A 23,461-nucleotide genomic window follows, 5' to 3' on the forward strand; every position below is an offset into this window, starting at 1 on the left:
GCAAGGAGAGCTCCTCGCTGGACGATCTCCGCGTCAACCACACCCTCAACAACCTGGTGGAGCTGATCCTGCGGGACGAGGGGCAGCGCCGGAGCCGCGGAGCCGCGCTGTGCCCGGCGCACCTGGAGGAGCCCAAGTTTTTCTGCCTGGAGGACAAGGAGCTGGCGTGCTTCGCCTGCCAGAACTCCAAGCAGCACGAGGGGCACAAGATGAGGCCGGTGCGGGAAGCGGCGGCGGATTTCAGGGTGAGGGGGATGCGGGAGGGATGGGAGAGGCGTCCCTGGGAAATTTGGGATGAGGCGCTTCCCTGCGGGGCTGTCTGCAGCCTTTTAATTAAATTGATTATTCCCGGCGGTTTGGGGCCCGGCATTCCCTCGGCTCCTTGATCCCGGCTCGGAGCCGGTCGTGCCGGTTGTTCCACGGTTTTTGGGAATTTTTGGGTGTTGCACAATTCCAGCAGAAAGGAGGGATGGGAATTAGGGAGGCAGCTGTGGCTGCGGGGGGAGGAGGAGGAGGAGATGGGATGCGGCCAGGAGCTGGGAATGCTGCCAGGACGCGCTGGAAAACAGCCGGAGCCGCCCTGACTCATCCCGCTGGATTTCAAACGCGGCGGGAAAAGCCGGGGACAGGAATAATGGGAGTGGAATGGGGGATGGGAATAATGGGGATGGGAATGGGAATAATGGGAATGGGAATAATGGGAATGGAATGGGGGGTGGGAATAATGGGAATGGGGATGGGAATAGGGATGGGAATAATGGGAATGGGAATAATGGGAATGGGAATAATGGGAATGGGAATAATGGGAATGGAATGGGGAATGGGAATAATGGGAAAGGGGATGGGAATAGGAATGGGAATGGGATTGGGATTGGGAAGGGGAATGGGAAGGGGAATGGGAACAGGAATGGGAACATGAAATGGAATGGGAATAGGAACAGGAATGGGAACAGGAATGGGAATAATGGGATTGGGAATGGGAATAATGGGATTTGGAATAATGGGAATCAGAATAGTGGGAATGGGAACTGGATTTGGAATAGAAATGGGAATAATGGGAATGGGAATAATGGGGATGGGGACGAGGATTGGGATGGGAACGGGAAGGGAGATGGGAATGGGAATGGGATTGAGAATAATGGGAATGGGATTGGGAATAATGGGATTGGGAATAATGAGATTGGGAATGGGAACAGGAATGGGAATGGGAATGGGGATAGGAACAGGAATGGGAATGGGAATGGGGCTGCCCATGGCACCGGGACAGGCAGAGATGGGATATCCCTATAAAAACAGGGAGGAGCATTCCCTGTGGAGCAAAGCTCCTCTTCCTCCCAGCTCAGAGGCGGCACAACTCCACCCATCCCGCTCTGGGGGTGGTTTATCCACATGGGAAAATCCCGGGAATTGGGGGATGCAGAGGGTGTCTCCTCCCCGCAGGCCAAACTGGCGAACATGGAGTCTTCCCTGCGGGAAAAGGCCAAGGATTTCGGGACCGTGCGGCGCTCCTACGAATCCATCTCCCGGCACAACGAGGTGTGTGCCCCCTCCCGGAGCTGGGATTGATCCTGATCCCGATCCTGATCCCAATCCTAGTCCTGATCTTGATCCCGATCCTGGTCCCAATCTTGATCCCGATACTGATCCCAACCCCGATCTCAATCCCGATCCCAATCCTGATCCTGATCCCGATCCCGATCACAGTCCTGATCCCAATCTTGATCCTGATCTTGGTCCCGATCCTGATCCCGATACTGATCCTGATCCAAACCCTGATCTCAATCCTGATCCCAATCCTGATCCCGATCCTAGTCCCGATCTTGATCCCAATCCTGATCCAAACCCTGATCTCAATCCTGATTCCAATCCTGATCCTGATCCTGATCCCAACCCTGATCTCAATCCCAATCTCAATCCTGAGCTCAATCCCAATCCCAATCCTGATCCTGATCCCGATCCCAATCACAGTCCTGATCCCAATCTTGATCCTGATCCTGGTCCCAATCTTGATCCTGATCCCAATCCTGATCCCAGTCCTGATCCCGACCCCAATCCCGATCCCAATCCTGATCCCAATTCCAATTCCAATCCTGATCCTGGTCCTGATCCTGGTCCTGATCCCAATCCTGATCCTGATCCCAATCCTGATCCCAATCCTGATCCTGATCCTGATCCTGGTCCTGATCCTGGTCCCAATCCCAATCCCGATCCTGATCCCAATCTTGATCCTGATCCTGGTTCCAATCCTGATCCCGATCCTGGTCCCGATCCTGTGCAATCCTGCCCCCAGTCCTGGGGTGGAGCCCTGATCCCATCCCGGGAGAGGAGAGCAGTGGGGATTTGGGAAGTGGGAATAGGAATTTGGGAAGAGCAGCATGATCCCAGTGATCCTAGGGAATCCCTGGATGCTGGAGCTGCTTGGAGAGCTGCAGGAAAGGAAAGTCCAGGGAATCTGGGCGTTCCAGAGGTGTGGGATTGATCCCGATCCAAATTCTGCACATGCACTGGAGTGAAGCCCTGATCTCATCCTGGGAAAAAAGAGCGGTGGGGATTTGGGAATCAGGAACAGGAATCTGGGAAGGGCAATGTGATCCCAGGGAATTTCTGAGCATTGGAGCTGCTTTGGGAGCTCCAGCAAAGGCAAATCCAGGGAATTTGGGTGCTCCAGAGGTGGGATTGATCCTGACCCAGATTGGGAATGCAGAATGAAGCCCTGATCCCACACCTGGAAAGAAGAGTGATGGGGATTTGGGAAGCAGGGACAGGAATTTGGGAAGGACAGCACGATCCCAAGGAATTCCTGAGTGCTGGAGCTGCTTGGAGAGCTCCAGGGAAGCCAAATCCAGGGAATTTGGGTGCTCCAGGTGTGGGATTGATCCCGACCCATATTGGGCATGCAGAGCGAAGCCCTGATCCCATCCCTGGAAAAGGAGAGCGATGGAGATATGGGAAGCAGGGACAGGAATTTTGGGAGGCCAGTGGGAAATCCCTGGGATTTCTGACTGCTGGAGCTGCTTGGAGAGCTCCAGGAAAGGAAAGTCCAGGGAATTCAGGTGCTCCAGAGGTGTGGGATTGATCCCGACCCAGATTGGGAATGCAGCTGGAGTGAAGCCCTGATCCCATCCTGGGAAAAAAGAGCGGTGGGGGTTTGAGAAGTGGGAATGGGAATTTGGGAAAGACAACGTGATCCCAGTGATCCTAGGGAATCCCTGGATGCTGAAGCTGTTAGGAGAGCTTCAGGAAAAGAAAGTCCAGGGAATCTGGGCTCTCCAGAGGTGTGGGATTGATCCCGATCCAAATTCTGCACATGCACTGGGAATGCTCAGGGAATTCCTGAGCATTGGAGCTGCTTGGGGAGCTCCAGGAAAGACAAATCCAGGGAATTTGGGCGCTCCAGATGTGGGATTGATCCCGACCCAGATTGGGAATGCAGCTGGAGTGAAGCCCTGATCCCATCCTGGGAAAAAAGAGCGGTGGGGATTTGAGAAGTGGGATTGGGAATTTGGGAAACACAGCATGATCCCACTGAATCCCTGGGCTCTGGAGCTGCCTGGAATCAGACCCCAGGGAACTGGGGCGCTCTGGAGGGAGGCGTGGGCATTCCCAGCTGGAGCCGGGTGCTGCCATTCCCAGGCGGAATCGGCGCGGCTGGAGCGGCAGGTGAAGTGGGAATTCGAGAAGCTGCACAAATTCCTGCGGGACGAGGAGCAGGCGGTGCTGGAGCAGCTCTGGGAGGAGGCGCGGCGGAAGCGGGATCTGATCCAGGGCAAGATGGAGCAGCTGGCCGAGGAGAGCCAGGCCCTGCTCAACGAGGCCGGGCAGCTCCAGGCCGATCTCAAGGAGGACGACTACACGTTCCTGATGGTAATTCCCGCCGGGATTCCCGGATCCCGCCGGGATTCCCGCATCCCGCCCCCGCTGCGTGGTCAGCTGGATGCTAGGATTCCCGTGGCAGCTGGGATCTGATTCCTGGTTTTCTCCTCTCTTTTCTTTTCCAGACCCACAAGAACCGCAAGAGGAGGTAAGTCCTGATCCCATTGTATCCGTGGGAATCTGGGAACGAGGTCCCTGCTCCAAGGAAATTCCAGTTCCGAGTCCAGGAGGTTCTGGATGTCACCTGGGTGCTACAAGCAGGATGGGGTGGGGACACAAATGGGAATTTCAGTTTTTGTGGGAATCATTAAATCCCAGATTTTGTGGGAATTGTGGGAGAACAAGCCTGGGGGATGTCGGGTGGTGTCGGGAAGTTCCTGCTGAACCACGGGATGTCGGGAGCTTCATCCCAATCCTTTCTCCGGGGTCAATCCCTGCGTTAGGATCGCCTGCACGGCCGAGGAGCCGGAAGCTGTTCCCTCGGGAATGCTCCTGGATGTGGCCAAGTACCTGGGATCGCTCCAGTACAACGTGTGGAAGAAAATGCTGGACACCATCACGGCAGGTGAGGAACTGGGAATGTCCGGATCGGGGTTTTCCAGGGGGTGGGAAGATGGGAAATGTGGAGATGGGATTGGGGATTGGAGAGCTCCCAGGGAGGTGGCCCAAAAGGGAAACTTGGGAATGTCATCCAGGGGTGATGTGGGTTAGGGATAAATCCATGGATTGGGGTGGATGGAGAGATGGAATGATAGGGATGGATGGATAGATGGATGGATGACAGATGGATGATGGATGGATGGATGATGATGGATGATGGATGGATGGATAGAAGGATTCATGGATGGATCCATAGAGGTATGGATCCACGGATAGGGGTGGACAGATGGATGGATCCGTGGATGGATGGAGGGATGCATGAATCCATGGATGGATCGAATGATGGATCCACGGATGGAGGGATAGATGGATCCATGTATGGATGGATTCATGGATAGGGGTGGATGGATGGATGAATGGATCCATGGAGGGAGGGGCAGATGGATGGATCCATTGAATGATCCATGAAGGGACGGACAGATGGATCCATGGATGGATGGATGGAGGGATGAATTCATGGAATGAGGGACAGATGGATGGATCCATGAATGGATGGAGGAATGGATCCATGATGCATGAATCCATGGATGGACAGACGGATGGATCCGTGGATAGAGGAGCGGATGGATGGATGGATGGATGGATGGATGGATGGATGGATGGAGGGACAGACGAATGGATCCATGGGTGAATTCATGGGTGGATCCATGGAGGGGTGCACAGATGGATGGATGGATGGATTGATGGATCCATGGATAGGGATGGATGGATGGATGGATGGATGGATGGGTCCTTGGAAGGATCCATGGAGGGGTAGATCCATGGATAAGGGTGGATGCATGGATGGATGGATGGATGGATGGATAGATGAATGGAACCACGAATGGATGGAGGGATAGATGGATCCATGGATGGATGGATGGATGGGTGGATCCATGGATGAATGAATGGATTGATCCATGGATGGAGGGAGGGATAGATGGACAAATCCATGGAAGAATCCATGGATGAATCCATGGCTGGATCCATGGAAAGCTTCCCGGAGGGATGGACGGATCCCTGCCGAGCTGCCAACACCCCACAAACCATTCCCTGTTCCCCACCAGTCCCTTTCAGCCTGGACCCCAACTCGGCCGCCGGCTGGCTCTCGGTGTCCGAGGACCTTTCCAGCGTCTCCAACCACGGCTACAAACTCTCCGTGGAAAACCCGGAGCGCTTCACCTCCGCCCCCTGCATCCTGGGATCCCGCGGCTTCTCCGAAGGCTTCCACACCTGGGAGGTGGATCTGGGCGGGCTCACCAACTGGAGGGTGGGCGTCTCCCGGCCCCACAGAGGCTCCGACTGGACTTTCCACCACGATTCCCGCTCCGGATTCTGGTACATCTACCACCTTTCGGGCAAGGACGAGTGCCGGGCGTCCAACACCGTGCGCTCGGAAGCGGCGCCGGGAAACCTCCGGCGGGTCCGGGTGGAGCTGGACTGCACCGAGGGGGAATTGTCCTTCTACGACGCCGACCACCGCAGCCACATCTACACATTCCACGAGAAGTTCGGAGGAGTCGTCTTCCCCTATTTCTACGTGGGAGGGCCCCAGGGAGGAGCCAAGGCCAAGACGCTCCGGATTTGCCCGCTCCGTGTCCGTATCCACGAGGATATCCCGTCCTAGGGGGTCTCCTGCCTCCTGGTGAGGGTTTTCCCAGGAAAAATTAAAAAAAAAAAAAAGCAGGGTTAAAAATAATGTTTGTTCGTAATGCCTCAGGTTTTTATCGTTAATAAATATTAATAAAGTCTCGCTGTGCGGTTCTGTTCCCAAATCCCGAATTTTCCTCTCTGTCGCGGATCCTTTGGGAAGAAGGGATTTATTTCACTGCCGGATAAGGAATTCAACCGTTTTGGGGATTTTCCTGCAGTTTTTTCAGGGATCCAGGAATCCCTGCTGTGAACAGCGATATCCTTATCCCGGCTCTTGGAATGCAAAAATCCCGTGGGATTTGGCCTCCACATGGAAAACCATCAATGGGAACATCCCTGGGGATGTCCCACCTCTTCCACCCTTTTTTTCCTCATGGCTTTATCCCTCTGAGGGACTTTTCTCAGAGTTCCCAGCTCTGGGAATCTGGTGAAGATGTGTTGGGAAATGGAGGAAGTTTGGAGTTTTTATCCAGAGTTGATCCCGCAAAGTATTTTTCCCAAATCCAGGTGAGTCCTTGGGGTTTCAGGTGATTCCATGGGGAAAGGGAAGGGGCCTGGGCGGCTCATCCTGCCCTTCTCCTGCCCTTTTCCTGCTCTTTTCCTGCCCTTTCCTTGCCTTTTTCCTGTCATTTCCCTGTCCTTTCCCTGCCTTTTTACTGCTCTTTTCCTGCTTTTTTCCTGTATTTTTCCTGCCTTTATCTGCCCTTTTCCTGCCTTTCCCTGTCCTTTCCCTGTTCTTTTCCCAGCCCTTTCCCTGCCCCTTTCCCTGCGTTTCCCCTGCCCTTTTTCTGTCCCTTTCCTACCTTTTTCCTGCTCTTTTCCTGCTTTTTTACTGTATTTTTCCTGCCCTTTTCCCGCTTTTCCCTGTCCTTTCCCTGCCTTTCCCCTGCCCTTCTCATGTCTTTTTCCCAGCCCTTTTCCTGCCCTTTTCCTGCCTTTTTCTTGCCTTTTCCTGTCCATTTCCTGCCATTTTCCCATCCTTTCCCCATCCTTTTCCCGTCTTTTTCCTGCCCTTTTCCTGCCTTTTTCTTGCCTTTTCCCGCCCTTTTCCCATCATTTCCCCATCCATTTCCCATCCTTTTCCCGCCTTTTTCCCATCCTTTCCCCGTCCTTTTTCCTGCCATTTTCCTGCCCCTTTTCCTGCTTTTTTCCTGCCCAGATTCCGACGGGAGCGGGTGGTTTCCATGATTTCCCACCATTTGCTGGGGAAACTCCTTGGGAACAGGAGCCGGAGGAGGGAGAACAAAAGGGAGACCCCGGAGCTGGGGGGGGAGAGGGGCCCACCCTGGATCCTCCCACAGTGTATCCTGGATATGGGAGAGGAGGAAAAGCAGCGGGAGCATCCCAGATCCCTGCATCCCATCCCTGTATCCCAGATCCCTGCATCCCATCCCATCCCATCCCATCCCATCCCATCCCATCCCATCCCATCCCATCCCATCCCATCCCTGTATCCCATCCCATCCCATCCCATCCCATCCCATCCCTGTATCCCATCCCATCCCATCCCATGTTCTCCCATCCCATATTCCACCCCAATCCTGCTCCATCCCACCCCAATCCGAATCCCGCTCCAGTCCACTCTAATTCCAATCCTAACCCTGCATTCCCATCCAAACCACAATCCCAATCCAGTCTCACCCCAGTCCTGTATTCCCACCCCACTCCAATCCCGCTCCATCCCATCCCAACCCCAATCCCAATCCCAGTCCTGCATTCCCATCCTATTATCCCGTCTCATCCCACCCCATCCCAATCCCAATCCCAATGCCAATCCCAATCCAAATCCCAATCCTGCATTCCCATCCTTTTATCCCATCTCATCCCACCACATCCCAATCCCAATCCTGCATTCCTAATCCCAACTTCAAACCCATCCCATACCATCCCAATCCTACATTCCCATTATCCCATCCCATCCCTGTATCCCATCCCTGTATCCCATCCCATATCCCAACAATTCCCATTCCCACATAATCCTGTCTCTTCCCAGAATTTTGGCCATCCCAGTTCCACCTCAGGCACATTTGGGATGCATTTGGGAATTCCAGGCCTGGAGCTTTTCCCGTTTCTCCCGGGAATGTTGGGGGATAAAAATGGGGGAACCTCTGGTGGGGGTCGAGGGGATCCTCTGCATCCCTTCCATCCCAAAACCTGGAATTCCTCCTGGAAAAAATCATATTGTTGCTTGGAAAGGTCTTGATGATTTTTTTCATTATTTTTGTTTTTACATTTGTTTTTATTTTGATTTATTTTACTTTTAGATATTAATTTCTGCTTTTTAGTTATTTTTATTTCTTTGTGAATCAAAAATTTTTAATTAATTTTTGTTTTTCTTCAGTAGAAATTTATTTCAACTTTAATTGTAATCTAATTTTATTTCTAAAATTGTCAAATTAATTTTTACTTATATTGACTATAATTTTCACTTTTATTTGAAAACTTTTTTTCCACTTCTTTATTTTTGTTTTTAAGATTTTGATTTTAGCTTTTATTTTTAATTTTTGTTTATTCATATTTTTGCACTTTTAAAATGTTTTTCTTAATTTTAAAATGGTATTAATTTATGTTTAAATAAATTATTTCTCTTTTTATATTTCATTTATATGTTATTTCATATTTTATATCGATTCAGTCATAACTATTTATTTACCATAATTTTAAAAAATTTATTTCGAATTTATTTTGTATTTTTGGGGATGTTGTACCGATTTTTATAATTGTTTTATGAAATTTTTGGGGGGGTTCTGTTTATATTTATTTTGCATTTCTTCTCTATTTTTAAATTTTATTTTATATTTATTTTGACATTTATTTTAAATTTATTATATATTTATTTTTGCATTTCTTAAAAAAATTTATTTTAAATTTATTTTATATTTATTTTTGCATTTATTTTAAATCTATTTATAGATTTATTTATAAATTTACTTATAAATTTATTTATAAATGTATTTATTTTGAATCTATAAATATATATATAAATATATCAATTAATTTCAAATATAGAAATAAATTTATTTAAATTCATAAATATTGATTTATTTCAGCATTCATTTCAAATTAATATCACATTTATTTTTCTTTATTTTTCTTTATTTTTCTTTATTTTTCTTTATTTTTTCCACATTTCTCCCACCCTATTTTTCCCATTCTCATCACGATTTCCAACAAAAATCCCACCGCTCATTCCCCATTTTTCCCACAATTCCCGCCCCATTCCCGGGACCCCCCTGGACCCTCCCAGGATTTGGGGCGGGGCCTCCATCGACAGCGGCTTCCCATTGGCTGCCTCTCCTCCATGATGTCATTTCTGACCAATCAGCGCTCGACACCGCGCCCATGCCCCGCCCCTCCCCTCCCTCCTGGTACCCGGAGCATCCCAAGGATTTGGGGGATGCGGGAGACGCCCAGGAAGCTTCTCCGGGATTCCCGGGAGCCGCCGGCACTCCCAGGGATGGGAATCATGGAGAGGGAATGGCTTTGATGGGAAGGAGCGTCAATCCCATCCCATCCCATTCCAACCGCGATGCTTCCCGCTGTCCCAGGCTGCCCTTGCCTTTCCTTGGACGCTCCCAGGGATTCTCTGGGAATTGCAGCCCAGCCAGGAATTCCTTCCCAAGATCCCAGCCCAAGCTCCCCTTTCCCAGTGGGAGCCATTCCCTGGCTCCTGCCCCTCCAGCCCTTTCCCAAATCCCAGCTCTCCTTTCCCTCTGCAAAAGGCTCCGAGGATTCCCTGGATCCTTCCCTGATCCAGCTGCACATTCCCGGCTCTCCCAGCCTGGCATTGGATCCATCTGGGAAGGAATTTTGGGATCCAGGGGCTTTGCTGGGAATTTGGGACTCCAGGAAGAGTCTCCCTTCCCTTTTCCATCCCTGAATTCCTTAAAAGTCCCTCAGGATGGATCCTGAGTGTCCTGGATCCCAGAATCCAGGAATGGTTGGGTGGGATCCATGGACTTTCAATCCCATCCCATTCCAATCCCACAATTCCAGGTTGCTCCAGGATTTCCTTGGGCACTGCCAGGGATCCAGGGATTCTCTGGGAATTGCAGCCCAGCCAGGAATTCCTTCCCAAGATCCCAGCCCAAGCTCCCCTTTCCCAGTGGGAGCCATTCCCTGGCTCCTGCCCCTCCAGCCCTTTCCCAAATCCCAGCTCTCCTTTCCCTCTGCAAAAGGCTCCGACACGGAGCCACCTCCAGGTGTGACCCTCCCTGAGCCATTCCCAGCTCCGGGATTTGATCCAGGGGGACAGGGAGGGGGTGGGATCCCGGGAAGGGCCTGGATTCCGGGAATCTCAAAGGAGCCGCCGGTGCCAGGCACGGCCGGGACGCCCCCGAGCCACTGAAGGGCTCTTTGTCCCCAGCACGGCCACTGGGATTTGACCCTTTCCAGGCCTTTGTCCCTCTGGAATGTGCTCCAATCCCTGCTGTGGGAATCCCAAATCCTGCCCTTCCCAGCAGGGAAAGGATCCTGGGAAAATCCCTTGGGGATTTCAGCAGGATGAGCTCCAGGTGTCCGTCCCTGGAATCAGTGGACTGTGGAATGGTTTGGCTGGGAATGGTCCCTAAATCCCATCCCATTATCCCATCCCTTTGTCCTGTCCCATCCCTGTACCCCATCCCTGTATCCCATCCCTGTATCCCATCCCTGTATCCCATCCCTGTATCCCATCCCATTATCCCATCCCATCCCTGTATCCCATCCCATCCCATCCCATTATCCCATCCCATCCCATCCCATCCCATCCCATCCCATCCCATCCCATCCCATCCCATCCCATCCCATCCCATCCCATCCCATCCCATCCCCGATTCCCCCAAACCCCATCCAACCTGGAATCCAACATTCCAGATCCAGAATATTCACTTCACCCCCAATTCCCTCCCGTCCTTCCCGATGTCCTGCCCCCCAAACCCGCCCTAAATCCCTTTCCCAGAGGGATCCACGTTCCCAAAACCCTCCGGCGCTCCGTGCCTAACGGAGAAATCCGGATCCTAAAAATACCGGGATGATTCCCAGAGGTGCCGGTCACGTGACCGGCGGAAAATAGGCCGGGATGAGGCCGGATTTGGGGAAGGAGAGCCGGAATTTGGGAAGGACTCGGCATTCCGGAGCTGCCCTTTCCCGCCCGGATTCCCTGGAGTTCTCTGCTCGTCCCCAAAATAGTTCCGGGATCTGGGGCTCGGCCTCTCCGTGCTCCCGTGGCCCGGATTTGGGACGGAGGAGGGAGAATTTGGGAATGGGAATGGGTCAGGACGGGACTGGGACGGGTCCCAGTGGCGTTGGGGGGTGGAGGGGACACCCCGATGTCCTCTAGGGTGGAGGGGACACCCCATTGTCCCCAAATCTTGGAGATGTCACCCCAAATCTTGGATACGTCACCCCATTGTCCCCAAATCTTGGAGATGTCACCCCATTGTCCCCACAGGATGGAGGGGACACCCCATTGTCCCCAAATCTTGGATACATCATCCCATTGTCCCCAAATCTGGAAGATGTCACCCCTTTTCCCCTAAGGATGGAAGGGAAACCCCATTGTGACCCCATATTTGGGAAGACACCCCGTTATCTTGGAAATGTCACCCCATTGTCCCTCAGGATGGAGGGGACACCCCATTGTCCCCAAATCTTGGAGATATCACCCCATTGTCCCTCGGGATGAAGGGGACACCCCATTGTGACCCCATATTTAGGAGGACACCCCATTATCTTGGAGATGTCACCCCATTGTCCCCAAATCTTGGAGGTGTCACCCCTTTTCCCCTAAGGATGGAAGGGACACCCCATTGTGACCCCATATTTGGGAGGACACCCCGTTATCTTGGAGGTGTCACCGCATTGTCCTCAAATCTTGGATACATCACCCCATTGTCCCCCTGGATGGAGGGGACATCCCACTGCCCCCAAATTTTGGGACACCCCGATATCCCCCCATACTGGTGTCACCACATTGTCCCCCCAAACAGATGTCACCCCACTGCCCCCAAATTTATGGGACACCCCATTGTCCCCCGAATCGATGTCACCCCATTGTCCCCCGCGATGGAAGGGACATCCCACTGCCCCCAAATCTGGGGGACACCCTGATGTCCCCTTATATCGATGTCACCTCATTGTCCCCCCAGACAATTGTCACCCCACTGCCCCCAAATTTAGGGAACACCCCATTGTCCCCCGTATCGATGTCACCCCACCGCACCCCAAATTTAAGGGACACCCCATTGTCCCCCCTATTGATGTCACCCCATTGTCCCCCACCCCGGAGATGTCACCCTACTGCTCCCCAAATTTATGGGACACCCCATTGTCCCCCGTATCGATGTCACCCCACGGCCCCCCGGATTTTGGGGGACACCCCGATGTCCCCGCCATGTGACAAGAAGGGCCCAGAGACACTCCGCCCCCCTTGCGACACCCCAAACCCCTCCGTGTCCCTTTGTCACTCCGTCCCGCTCTGGATCCATCCTTCCATTCCCAAAATCCCCCTTTTTTCCCCCAAATCCCCCTTTTTTTTTAAATTTAATCCCTTGATTTTTCCACCCATCTTTTTTTTTATTTTTTTTTCGCCATTCCTTTTTTTTTTTCCCCATTTTTTTTTTCCTTTCCCTGCTCCAACCCCAAAATAGCTGCGGGCTGTGACGTCACCGGGCGGGGCCCTCATTCGCACGGGCTCTCCACCAATCAGCGAGCCGGGCGATGATGTCATGGGGGGCGCTGGGGACCCCCCGCCCGGGATATTCCAAAGCCGCGTTAAAGGAGCCGGGAGAGCGCCAGGAGCAGCGCGACCACCGCCGAGGGGTGAGTCTGGGAGGCTCCGCTGGAATTTCGGGAATTTTCTGGGAATTTTGGGGGGTCCCGATCACGGCCGGGAAGGTTTGGGTGGATTTGGGGCGGGGGGTTGACGTATCACAATGGGGTTTTTAGGGGGGGAAAGGTTTTGGGGATTTTTGGGGTGGGGTCCCCCCCCCCTGGTTTTGTTGCCCCCCCAGGTTTTTGGGGTGCTCGTTCCGCTCTTCCCGAGGCGTTTTCCAGCCGCCGGGAATTCGCCTTTATTTGCTGCTGGAGATCCCCCCCATCCTCATCCTCATCCTCATCCTCATCCTCATCCTCATCCTCATCCTCATCCTCGGCCGCCGCCCCCAATTTGGGTTGGGGGGACGGGGGTGGAATCAGCGTTCTAGGGGTCTCCGCACCCCCAGAATTCCTGAGGGATCCTCACCCCCAGCATTCCCAGAATTCCCAGAATTTTCTGCAAAACCCCCCCCCCAAAAATCCTTGGGGGAAACAACCCCCGTTTTTTCTGTATTTTTCGGGACCCCCATTCCTGGAGGTGGGGACCCCAATTCCAGCATCCCTGGGGGACCTGAGATCCCAAAATCCCGGGATTCTGCACCCTCAAAATCCTCGGGGCGGACCCGAACCCCCCCAAAATCCAGGATTCTGCATCCTGGGGCAGACCCCATCCCCTCAAAATCCTGGAATTCTGCACCCCCAGCATTCCTGAGGGATCCGCACCCTCCGAAATCCCGGGATTCTACACCCTAAAAACCCTCGGAGGACCCGAACCCCCAAAAAATTCCAGGGATTCTGCACCCTGAAAATCCTCTGGGCAGACCCCATCCCCTAAAAAACCTGGAATTCTGCACCCCCAGCATTCCTGAGGGATTCTCACCCCCCGAAATTCCGGGATTCTGCACCCTAAAAACCCGAACCCCCCAAAATCCCGGGATTTCGCCCCCCCCCCCCAGCATCCTCGGAATCCCACATTCCCGGGGCGGACCCGCTCCCTCCGCATTCCTGGGATCCTCCCGAATTTTTGGGAGACCCTCACCCTGTCCTCCTGGGAGGATCCTCAGCATTCCCGGGATTTTGCATCCCCCCCGCGCCTCTCTGGGGACCTCTCGGCCCCACCCAGAGCCCCCCAAAATGTGGGAGCAGCACCCGAATTCCTGCCGGTGGCAGCAGCCGCTGGAATTTTTATTCCAGGGAGAGGGAAGAGCGAGGGGGAGGGAGGGAGGGAGAAGGCGCTGCCATCCCGCTTTTCCCCCCCCCTCTGGAGCCTCCCAAGATTCCCGGGAATGGGGAGCCCCCCCCAAACCCTTTCCCATTCCCCCACCCATCGCTGGGGGCTTTTTCCAGGGAAAAAAACAAAAAAAAAGATGGGAGGGTCTTTGCCTTGGAATTCCGTGCGGGAAAAGGGGTCGCAGCCCCCTTTGGCGGGGGGGTGGATTGGGATCCTCTCCCTGCCACGTGGGGCCGGATGGGAATGGGATTGTGTGGCTGGGAATGGTGGAGTGGTCAGGAATGGGATTGTGTGTTCAGGAATGGGATTGTGTGTTCAGGAATGGGATTTCCAGCCTGGGAATGGGATCGTATGGTCAGGAATAGGATCATTTGGTCAGGAGTGGGATTGTGTGGCTGGGAATGGTGGAGTGGTCAGGAATGGGATTGTGTGGTCAGGAATGGGATTTCCAGCCTGGGAATGGGATCATTTGGTCAGGAGTGGGATTGTGTGCCTGGGAATGGGATCCGTGGCTGGGAATGGGATTGTGTGGCTGGGAATGGGGCGGAGTGGTCGGGAATGGGATTTCCAGCCTGGGAATGGGATCACTTGGAATGGGATTGTTTGGCTGGAAATGGGGCGGAGTGTTTAGGAATGGGATCACCTGGCTGAGAATGGGATCGTGTAGTCAGGAATGGAATCGTGTGGCCAGGAATGGGATTTTGTCACTGGGAATGGGATTGTCTGGCTGGGAATGGGATCATATAGTCGGGAATGGGATGGCATGGTCAGGAATGGGATCGTCTGTCTGGGAATGGGATCACGTGGTCAGGAATGGGACTGGGTGGTCGGGAATGGGATCACCTGGCTGGGAATGGGATCATATAGTCGGGAATGGGATTGTGTGGTTAGGAATGGGATTGTCTGTCTGGGAACGGGATCATTCCACCCACGCTGGAATTTTGGGGTGACAGCAGCAGGTCCCCGGCCACGGCCAGCTCCCATTGGGAACGGGGCAGGGAGGGAATTCCCTCCTCCAAACACCTGGAAAAGTGAATCCATCCAGGCAGGAACGGGGCTGGACCACTCCCCTCCCACCCAGCCGTATACATAGGGATGGATCCCATTTTCCAGCCGTATCCACAGGGATGGATCCCATTTTCCACGTGTATTCACATGGATGGATCCCATTTTCCAGCCGTATCCATAGGGATGGATCCCATTTTCCACATGTATTCACATGGATGGATCCCATTTTCCAGTCATATCCGTAGGGATGGATCCCATTTTCCACCCATAGGGATGGATCCCATTTTCCACCCGTAGGGATGGATCCCATTTTCCAGCCTTAGGGATTGATCCCATTTTCCAGCTGTAGGGATTGATCCCATTTTCCAGCCGTATCATAGGGATGGATCCCATTTTCCCATTTTCCAGCCGTATCCATAGGGACTGATCCCATTTTCCCATTTTCCAGCCGTATCCATAGGGATGGATCCCATTTTCCCATTTTCCATCCGTTCCCGCTCTGGTGGGCGATTCCCACGTTTTATCCTGCGGGAACGCCACGTGAGCTCCGGGGAATGGAATTCCGGCAGATTTTCCCAGGGAAAAGCAGGAATTCGGGGTGGGAATGCCGGCGGCAGGAGCCAGGGAATCGCTTCCAGCCGGGTTATCCGTGCTCCAAGAATCCCTCGGAGCAGCCCCGCCACGGCAGCACCTGGAAAACCGTGATCCCAGCTGGAAATTCCCACATTTTTCTCCCCGTTCCCACCGCCAGCAGCCCCTGGAAGCTGCGGCCGGGGGATTTTTGGGATTCCCGGGGCAGATCCCAGCAGGACTGGGGGATGAGGGCTGGGATTTCCCGGGATGGGTGGGGCGTGGCGCAGCCCTGGAATGCTCGTTCCATAGGGAGCTGCAGGGGTTTAAGGGGGGGTTTAAAGGAGGATTTGGGATTATTCCTGGATTTTCATCCCAAAATCCTGCCTCGTTCCAGCTTTGGGAAGGGCGTTTCCACAGGGAATGCCACTCAAAACCGCCGGGAATGGGGAGCAGTTGGGATTATCCCGGTTTTCATGATTCCCAATTCCCGTTCCGAGCCCTGGGGGTGGGTAGGGTGCTCCCATTTCCATGGAAACCCTGGGAAAGATCCCAGTGGGATGCGGGAGAGGATCCTGGGGCATCAGGAATGGGGGAGCTGAGGACTGGGAATCTCGGGGCACGAGTGGGGGGGATTGGAGAGGGAATTTGGGAGGGTCCAGGTGTGTCCAGGTGTGGCTCTCGTCACGTGTCCTCACACGTGTGGGCTGGGAATACCGAGCTGGGAAGGGCTGTGTGCGCCAGGAACATCCCACGGGATGTGTCCGTCATCCCAATATCCCATTATCCCAGCGCATTCCCATCCCATTCCATGGATCCCATCCCGTTCCATCCCAGTTTCCCATCCCGTTATCCCATTGTGTTATCCCATCTCGTTATCCCATCCCAACCCATCCCATTCCATGGATCGCAATATCCCATCCCATTTCCCCATTTTCCCATTTTCTCATTTTCCCATTTTCCCATCCCATTATCCCGTTCCAAACCATCCCATTCCATGGATCCCATCCCGTTCCATCCCAATATCCCATCCCATTTTCCCATTATCCCGTTTTCCCATTATCCTGTTTTCCCGTTATCCCATCCTGTTATCCCATCCCAATATCCCATCCCATTTTCCCATTATCCCCTTTTCCCATTATCCCATCCCATGCCATCCCATGCCATGCCATCCCATCCCATCCCATCCCATCCCATTTCCCAATAGATCCCATCCCATCCCATCCCATCCCATCCCATCCCATCCCATCCCATCCCATTATCCCATCCCATGCATCCCATCCCTTCCCATTTTCCCATTTTCCCATTTTCCCATTCCCAGGACCCCTCCACTGACCCGATCCCTTCCTTCCCTCCGCAGGCCCCAGGATCGCTCTTCCTGCAGAATTCCAAGGATTTCCTCGCCATGACTCTGGCCGGTACGGCGCCCCCACCCCATCCCAAACTGGGGCGGGTCCCATCCCGGGGTGTCCCTGGAATTATCCCGGTGGAGACAAACTGGGATCGACATCCCGGCACAATCCCGAGTCCGTCCCGTTTTCCCTTTGCACATCTGGATCCCAGCTCATCCAACATCTGGGACTGGCCACCATCCCGATCCCAAACCTTCCCTGGAATGTGGGAATCCCCCTATCCCTGTGATCCTAATCCCAAACCTTCCCTGGAATGTGGGAATCCCCCTATCCCTGTGATCCTGATCCTAAACCTTTCCCTGGAATGTGGAAATCCCCCCCTATCCATATGATCCCAATCCTGAATTTTCCCTGAAATGGGGAAATCCCTCCATCTCTGTAATCCCAATCCCAAACCTTTCCCTGAAATGGGGAAATCCCTCCATCTCTGTGATCCCAATCCCAAACCTTCCCTGGAATGTGGAATTCCACCCATCTCTGTGATCCCGATCCCGAACTTTCCCAGGAATGTGGAAATCCCCCAATCCCTGTGATCCAAATCCCGAATGTTCCCAGGAATGTGGAAATCCACCTGTCCCTGTGATCCTGATCCCAAACCTTCCCTGGCACATGGAACAGCTGTCCCATTGCTTTTTCCCAATCCCATTGTTTCCCTGGCACATGGAGCCTTGAATCCCTCTGAACCCAATCCCAAACTTTCCCTTACATGTGGAGCCCCTCCACCCTTCTGATCCCAATCCCACATTTCTCCTGGCACATGGAAATCCCTCTGTCCCTCTAATCCTGATCCCAAACTTCCCTGGTACATGGAACAATCTCCTCATCCCTCTGACCCCAATCCCAAATTTTCCTGGCTCCTGGATCCTCCCCATTCCTCTGATCCCAATTCTGCCCTTTCTCCTGGCACATGGAAATCCCTCATCCCTCTGACCCCAATCCCAAGCTTTTCCTGGAACATGGAGCCCCTCATCCCTCTGATCCCGATCCCACCCTTTCCTTGGAACTTGGGACCCCCTCCATCCCTTTTCCTCGATCCAAATCCTTTTCCCAGCACTTGGGACCCCCTCCATCCCTTTTCCTTGATCCCACCCCTTCCCTGGCACTTGGGACCCCCTCCATCCCTTTTCCTTGATCCAAATCCTTTTCCTGGCACTTGGGACCCCCTCCATCCCTTTTGCTGGATCCCAACCCTTTTCCCAGCACATGGGACCCCCTCCATCCCTTTTCCTTGATCCCACCCTTTCCCTGGCACTTGGGACCCCCTCCATCCCTTTTCTTCAATCCCAACCCTTTTCCCAGCACTTGGGACCCCCTCCATCCCTTTTCTTCAATCCCAACCCTTTTCCCAGCATTTGGGACCCCCTCCATCCCTTTTCCTCAATCCCAACCCTTTTCCCAGCACTTGGGACCCCCTCCATCCCTTTTCCTCAATCCCAACCCTTTTCCCAGCACTTGGGACCCCCTCCATCCCTTTTCCTTGATCCAAATCCTTTTCCCAGCACTCGGGACCCCCTCCATCCCTTTTCCTCGATCCCACCCTTTTCCCGGCACGCGGAGCCCCCTCTGATCCCGATCCCGGCGTCTCTTCCCAGCCTACAAGGAGAAGATGAAGGAGCTGCCCCTCGTCTCCCTGTTCTGCTCCTGTTTCCTGTCGGATCCCCTCAACAAGCCGACCTACGCCTACGAAGGTGGGACCCCCTTCCCGATCCCGCCAAAGCTCCCGGAATTCCGGGATTCCTTGGGGGGAGCTCCAAATCCCCCCTTGGTATGAGTGGGGTCACCCTTGAACTGAGCTCTGGAATTTTCTAGGAATTCAGCAGGAAGTGGGGTTGGGAACTGGTTGGGCAAACCCGGCTCCCTCAGCTCTCCCAAATATTCCCAGCTCGGCTCCATGGATGGGTTGGGATCCAGAGGAGCTCTGGGATCCCTTCATTCCCTCATCCCAGAGCGTGGGTTCCGTGTTTTCCAGCGGAGGCCATGGAAAAGGATGTCCAGCCCAAGGGGGATCTACACTGGAAAAGGGATCGTGTTCCCATTCCCAATTCCCAAAACAGGAAGAGAGGGAGATTCCCATCCCTCAGTTCTCCCAGATATTCCCAGCTCATCCCTATGGATGGGTTGGGATCCAGTAGGGCTTCATTCCTTCATCCCAGAATTCAAGCTCTGTGTTTTTCACAGCTTCATTCCCTCATACCAGTATTTAAGTTCCATGATTTTTAGCTCCAGGTGATTCATCCCAATCCATGTCCAGTGACCATGGAAGAGCCTTGGAGGCTCCTCCAAGTTATTCCTGGGGTCTACACCAGAAAAGGCATTGTGTTCCCATTCCCAGTTCCCAAAGCAGGGACACATGGAGAAATGGGGACATTCCCAACCCTTCAGCTTTCCCAAATATTCCCAGCTCAGCCCCACGGATGGGTTGGGATCCAGACTTCATTCCTTCATCCCGGAATTCAAACTCCATGTTCTTTATGACTTCGTTTCTTCCAAGAGTCTTGGGATGCTCCTCCAGGTTATTCCAGGGGAATGTGCACTGGAAAAGGGATCGTGTTCCCATTCCCAATTCCCAACCCTTCCCATGGAGAGATGGGGACACTCCCAACCCTTCAGCTCAGCCCCACGGATGGAAATCCTGGAATTTCTACCCCACCCCCCCCCCAATCCCTGAACCCCAGGGATGCATTTGGACAAAACTCAGGGACGCCGGGAAAGGCAGAACGCCACGGCGGGGGTGTGGAATCCCGGAGGCGGGAATTCCCAGCCGCTCATTCCGCTTTTCCCGGCGCAGACACGGTGGATCTGACCTGGTGCGTGATCTCCGACATGGAGGTGATCGAGCTCAACAAGCGCACCTCGGGCCAGTCCTTCGAGGTCATCCTGAAGCCTCCGTCCTTCGACGGGATCCCGGAATTCAACGCGTCCCTGCCGCGGCGCCGCGACCCTTCCCTGGAGGAGATCCAGAAGAAGCTGGAAGCGGCGGAGGAGAGGAGGAAGGTGGGTGAATTCCCACCTTTCCCCCCCCTCTGAATTCCCACCCCCACCCCGGTTTTTTGGGTTTTTTTTGGGGTTGGGAAGAGGTGGCTTTATCCCGGGAATTTCCCTCCCGCGGTGTTCCCAGTACCAGGAGGCGGAGCTGCTGAAGCACCTGGCGGAAAAGCGGGAGCACGAGCGGGAAGTGATCCAGAAGGCCATCGAGGAGAACAACAACTTCATCAAGATGGCCAAGGAGAAGCTGGCGCAGAAGATGGAGTCCAACAAGGAGAACCGCGAGGCGCACCTGGCGGCCATGCTGGAGCGCCTCCAGGAGAAGGTGGGCGCCTGGGAAAAGGGGTTGGGATGAGTTTGGGATTTTCGGGATGCTGGCGGCTCTTGGGGTGGCACCCACGTCCCATCCAAGTGCAGCGTCCCACTGGGATGGGGGGGATCCTTCCCCGGGCGGATCCGGAGGTTTGGGAAAGGTCACAGGGTCGGGATCCGGGTCTTGTCCATGGATCCCGTGTCCTTTTTCCCCGCGTCCCACCAGGATGGGACACAGAATCCCAGGAATCGCAGAATCCTGGGATGGTTGGGTTGGAAGGGACCTGTAGGATCATCCAGCTCCACCCCCTGCACCTCCCACTATCCCAGATTCCTCCAGGCCCCATCCAACCTTTTCCTTGAACTATCCCAGATTTCTCCAGGCCCAATCCAACCTTTTCCTTGAACTATCCCAGATTTCTCCAAGCTCCATCCAACCTTTCCTTGGGCTATCCCAGATTTCTCCAGGCCCAATCCAACCTTTCCTTGGGCTATCCCAGATTTCTCCAGGCTCCATCCAACCTTTCCTTGGGCTATCCCAGATTTCTCCAGGCCCAATCCAACCTTTCCTTGGGCTATTCCAGATTTCTCCAGGCCCCATCCAACCTTTCCTTGGGCTATCCCAGATTTCTCCAGGCCCCATCCAACCTTTCCTTGGGCTATCCCAGATTTCTCCAAGCCCCATCCAACCTTTCCTTGGACACTCCCAGAGGCCACAGCTTCTCTGGGAATTCCATCCCATCCCCCCGTGCTTTTCCCACCTCCGGGCTGGCGGATCTCCCCCTGGTCCCTCCGCACGGATCCGGCAGCTCCCCAGCTCCGCGCTGGGAGCCGTTCCCACCCTTCCAGCCCTCTTCTTTCTCCCGAATCAGGTCTGTTCCCAACCTCCGCACGGAAAATCCCACCCTCACCACCTCCAGCTCCCTCCAAAACATCCGGAGCCCGCCCAGTGCCCTTCTCCGAGCGCCTCCGTTGGGGCAGAGGCGGAGAGCGCCAGATAATGCCGGAAAATCCCAGCTAATCCCAGCTCCATGGGGCTTCCCGGGACGGTTGACGTCTCCCTCGTAGCCAGAGGGCGAGGACAAAGTGTCCCCAAGTGCCACCAGCAGCCCTTAAGTGACCCCAGGGGAGGAGAGAGGACGCTGGTGACCCATCCGTGGCGTCCCCCCGGGATGAACCTCGTGCCTTCAGCCCCTCCGGCGCCGCTGTCCGTGGGGATCCCCGGAATCCTGGAACCCGGCTAACGCCTCTTCCCCTCCTCCTTCCCCCCCTTCCTCCTCCTCTTCCTCCTCCTCCTCCCCGATCCCGCAGGACAAACACGCGGAAGAAGTGAGGAAAAACAAGGAGCTCAAGGAAGAAGCCTCCAGGTAAAGAGGCGCTGCTGGGACTGACAGCTCCGGGGAGGTGCCGGAGGCTTCCGCAGCTCCAGGTCGGAATGGTGTGGGAATGGCGGACGTTCCTCTGCTTTCTTTGTTCGTGGATGTGGCGAGTCGAGGGGTGACGCCGTCGGAGTCGTCGTCGTCGTGCCGGGGGAGGGTGGGGAGGGAAGGGATGGAGGGCGGGATTTGGGATTCCCATCCCACCACCCCGGGTGGGTCCCGCCCGTCAGCCAGGTCCGGAGGGGTGAGGAGGTGGTGCCCGGGAGGAAATCCCGGGAACACGGAGCGGGCGGGGAGGGAATTGTGGGGAATGTGCGTCGTGTGTGACTTTAATTTGGTGCTGGGCAGGCGGGGCGGGCGGGAATCCCTCCGGAATCTTCTCCATCCAATCCCATCCCATCCCATCCCACCCGTGGGCATCTCTTGGTGTCCCTCCCTCCCTTGTTCCCGCCCGGATTTGGGATCTCTTCCCGGATCTGGCGGGTTTTTTTTGCCCTTCCAGCACCGTTTTGGGAAGGGGGAGAAGTTTCCCCTCCGTTGGAGGTGGTCAGGGAGTGAAATTCCCTTGCTCCAAAGGTTTTTTTTTCCGGCTGTTGGAGACGCCCATGGATCCTTCCCAATTGGAAAGCCCCATGAATTCCCAAAGAGGCTTTTTTTGTAAAAACCTCCCCCCCCAAAAAAAAAAATAATCCCGGTGGGAATTCTTGGATAAAATCCCCCTTTTCCGAGCTGGAAAACCATCGGCTCCCGGAGATGGAGCAGCAGGAGAAACCAGGGCGGGGGTGTGGAGACCACGATGGAAGGGAATGAGGGAAAATTTGGGAAAAAGGAGTTGGGATGGAGCCCTGTGGAAAGCAGGGAAAAATAACCACGGGAACCCCTTGGGGACAGCGGTGGCACCTCCTGGTGACACCAGGGAGGGTGGAAACCCCCCGGTATTCCAGATTTATTTTTTTTTTTTGGGAACTGCTGTGCCATTCCTGAGGGATCTTTGCCTCCAGGAAGGGCGGGAGAAGGAAGATTGGATTTTCCAAGGGGGGTGGGAATTCCCTTCCATTCCCAGTTGCCAGCTGGAAGCGTTTCCCAGTGGCAACACCAAAATTCCAACGCGGATGTGAACGAAGGGTTCGGTCTCCGCATTCCCGGCTCCGATCCGGGTCCGGAGGGAATCACGGCTCTTTCCCGGTGCCAGGAGATGCCCACCCTGATCCCGGAGCCCCGGGAGAATCCTGGGAAGGGGGGAAAAAATGGGATTGGGGTCGGATCGTGGCACGAGCTGTCCCTTTTTTTTGTACACAATGGATGTAAATAAAACTGCCTTGGCCTTTCCTTTGGTTTCCATGATCCCTGCGGTGCTTCCCGTGTGGTTTTTTTGGGATTGGGGCATCCTGGAGTCAGGGAAAAGAAGGGAGGGAGGGAATTAGGGTGGGAGGCTGGGCTGTTTTCCCACCCTTCCCTAAAAAGCTGGTAGGATTGGAAGATTTGGGTGTTCCAAGCTCATTCTATGAAGTTTTCCCGTCCCGTCCCAGACCTGGATTCCGATTCCATCCGTGTGCTGGGAGAGGAGAAAACTGGGAAAGAGCTGGATGAGGCCGGATGATCCA

At 54.2% G+C, this 23,461-nt stretch overlaps 2 protein-coding genes across 3 annotated transcripts; both read left to right on the forward strand.

Annotated features, from left to right (window-relative positions):
• Positions 1–5: 5 nt before the first annotated feature.
• On the forward strand, positions 6–6,265 carry TRIM35 (tripartite motif containing 35; the record flags this gene model as incomplete). Its single annotated transcript, XM_056515640.1, has 6 exons — positions 6–245; positions 1,441–1,536; positions 3,634–3,864; positions 3,999–4,021; positions 4,317–4,438; positions 5,580–6,265. Coding segments are annotated over 6 exons (1,272 nt in total), but the record flags the coding sequence as incomplete, so codon positions are not given.
• A 6,617-nt stretch (positions 6,266–12,882) lies between these two features.
• STMN4 (stathmin 4) lies at positions 12,883–23,200 on the forward strand. 2 transcript variants are annotated; one of them, XM_056515635.1, is made up of 6 exons: positions 12,883–12,966; positions 17,130–17,187; positions 18,774–18,869; positions 19,970–20,175; positions 20,300–20,491; positions 21,351–23,200. In XM_056515635.1, the coding sequence occupies exons 2-6, from the start codon at positions 17,175–17,177 to the stop codon at positions 21,477–21,479; spliced, it is 636 nt and encodes a 211-aa protein (XP_056371610.1). In that variant the 5' UTR covers positions 12,883–12,966; positions 17,130–17,174; the 3' UTR covers positions 21,480–23,200. The 2 variants fall into 2 exon arrangements, with proteins under 2 accessions (XP_056371610.1, XP_056371613.1); XM_056515638.1 differs by having other exon boundaries at positions 21,790–23,200.
• Positions 23,201–23,461: the final 261 nt, after the last annotated feature.

Source organism: Oenanthe melanoleuca, unplaced genomic scaffold (genome assembly GCF_029582105.1).
Source record: "Oenanthe melanoleuca isolate GR-GAL-2019-014 unplaced genomic scaffold, OMel1.0 S017, whole genome shotgun sequence".
In the NCBI taxonomy this organism is placed as follows: domain Eukaryota; kingdom Metazoa; phylum Chordata; class Aves; order Passeriformes; family Muscicapidae; genus Oenanthe; species Oenanthe melanoleuca.

Bases quoted from the DNA above. Each gene is read 5' to 3' on its own strand.
- STMN4 (XM_056515635.1), top strand. The intron at 18,870-19,969 runs GTGGGACCCCCT...TTCCCGGCGCAG, and splicing joins GCCGACCTACGCCTACGAAG to ACACGGTGGATCTGACCTGG. The intron at 20,492-21,350 runs GTGGGCGCCTGG...CTCCCGAATCAG, and splicing joins TGGAGCGCCTCCAGGAGAAG to GTCTGTTCCCAACCTCCGCA.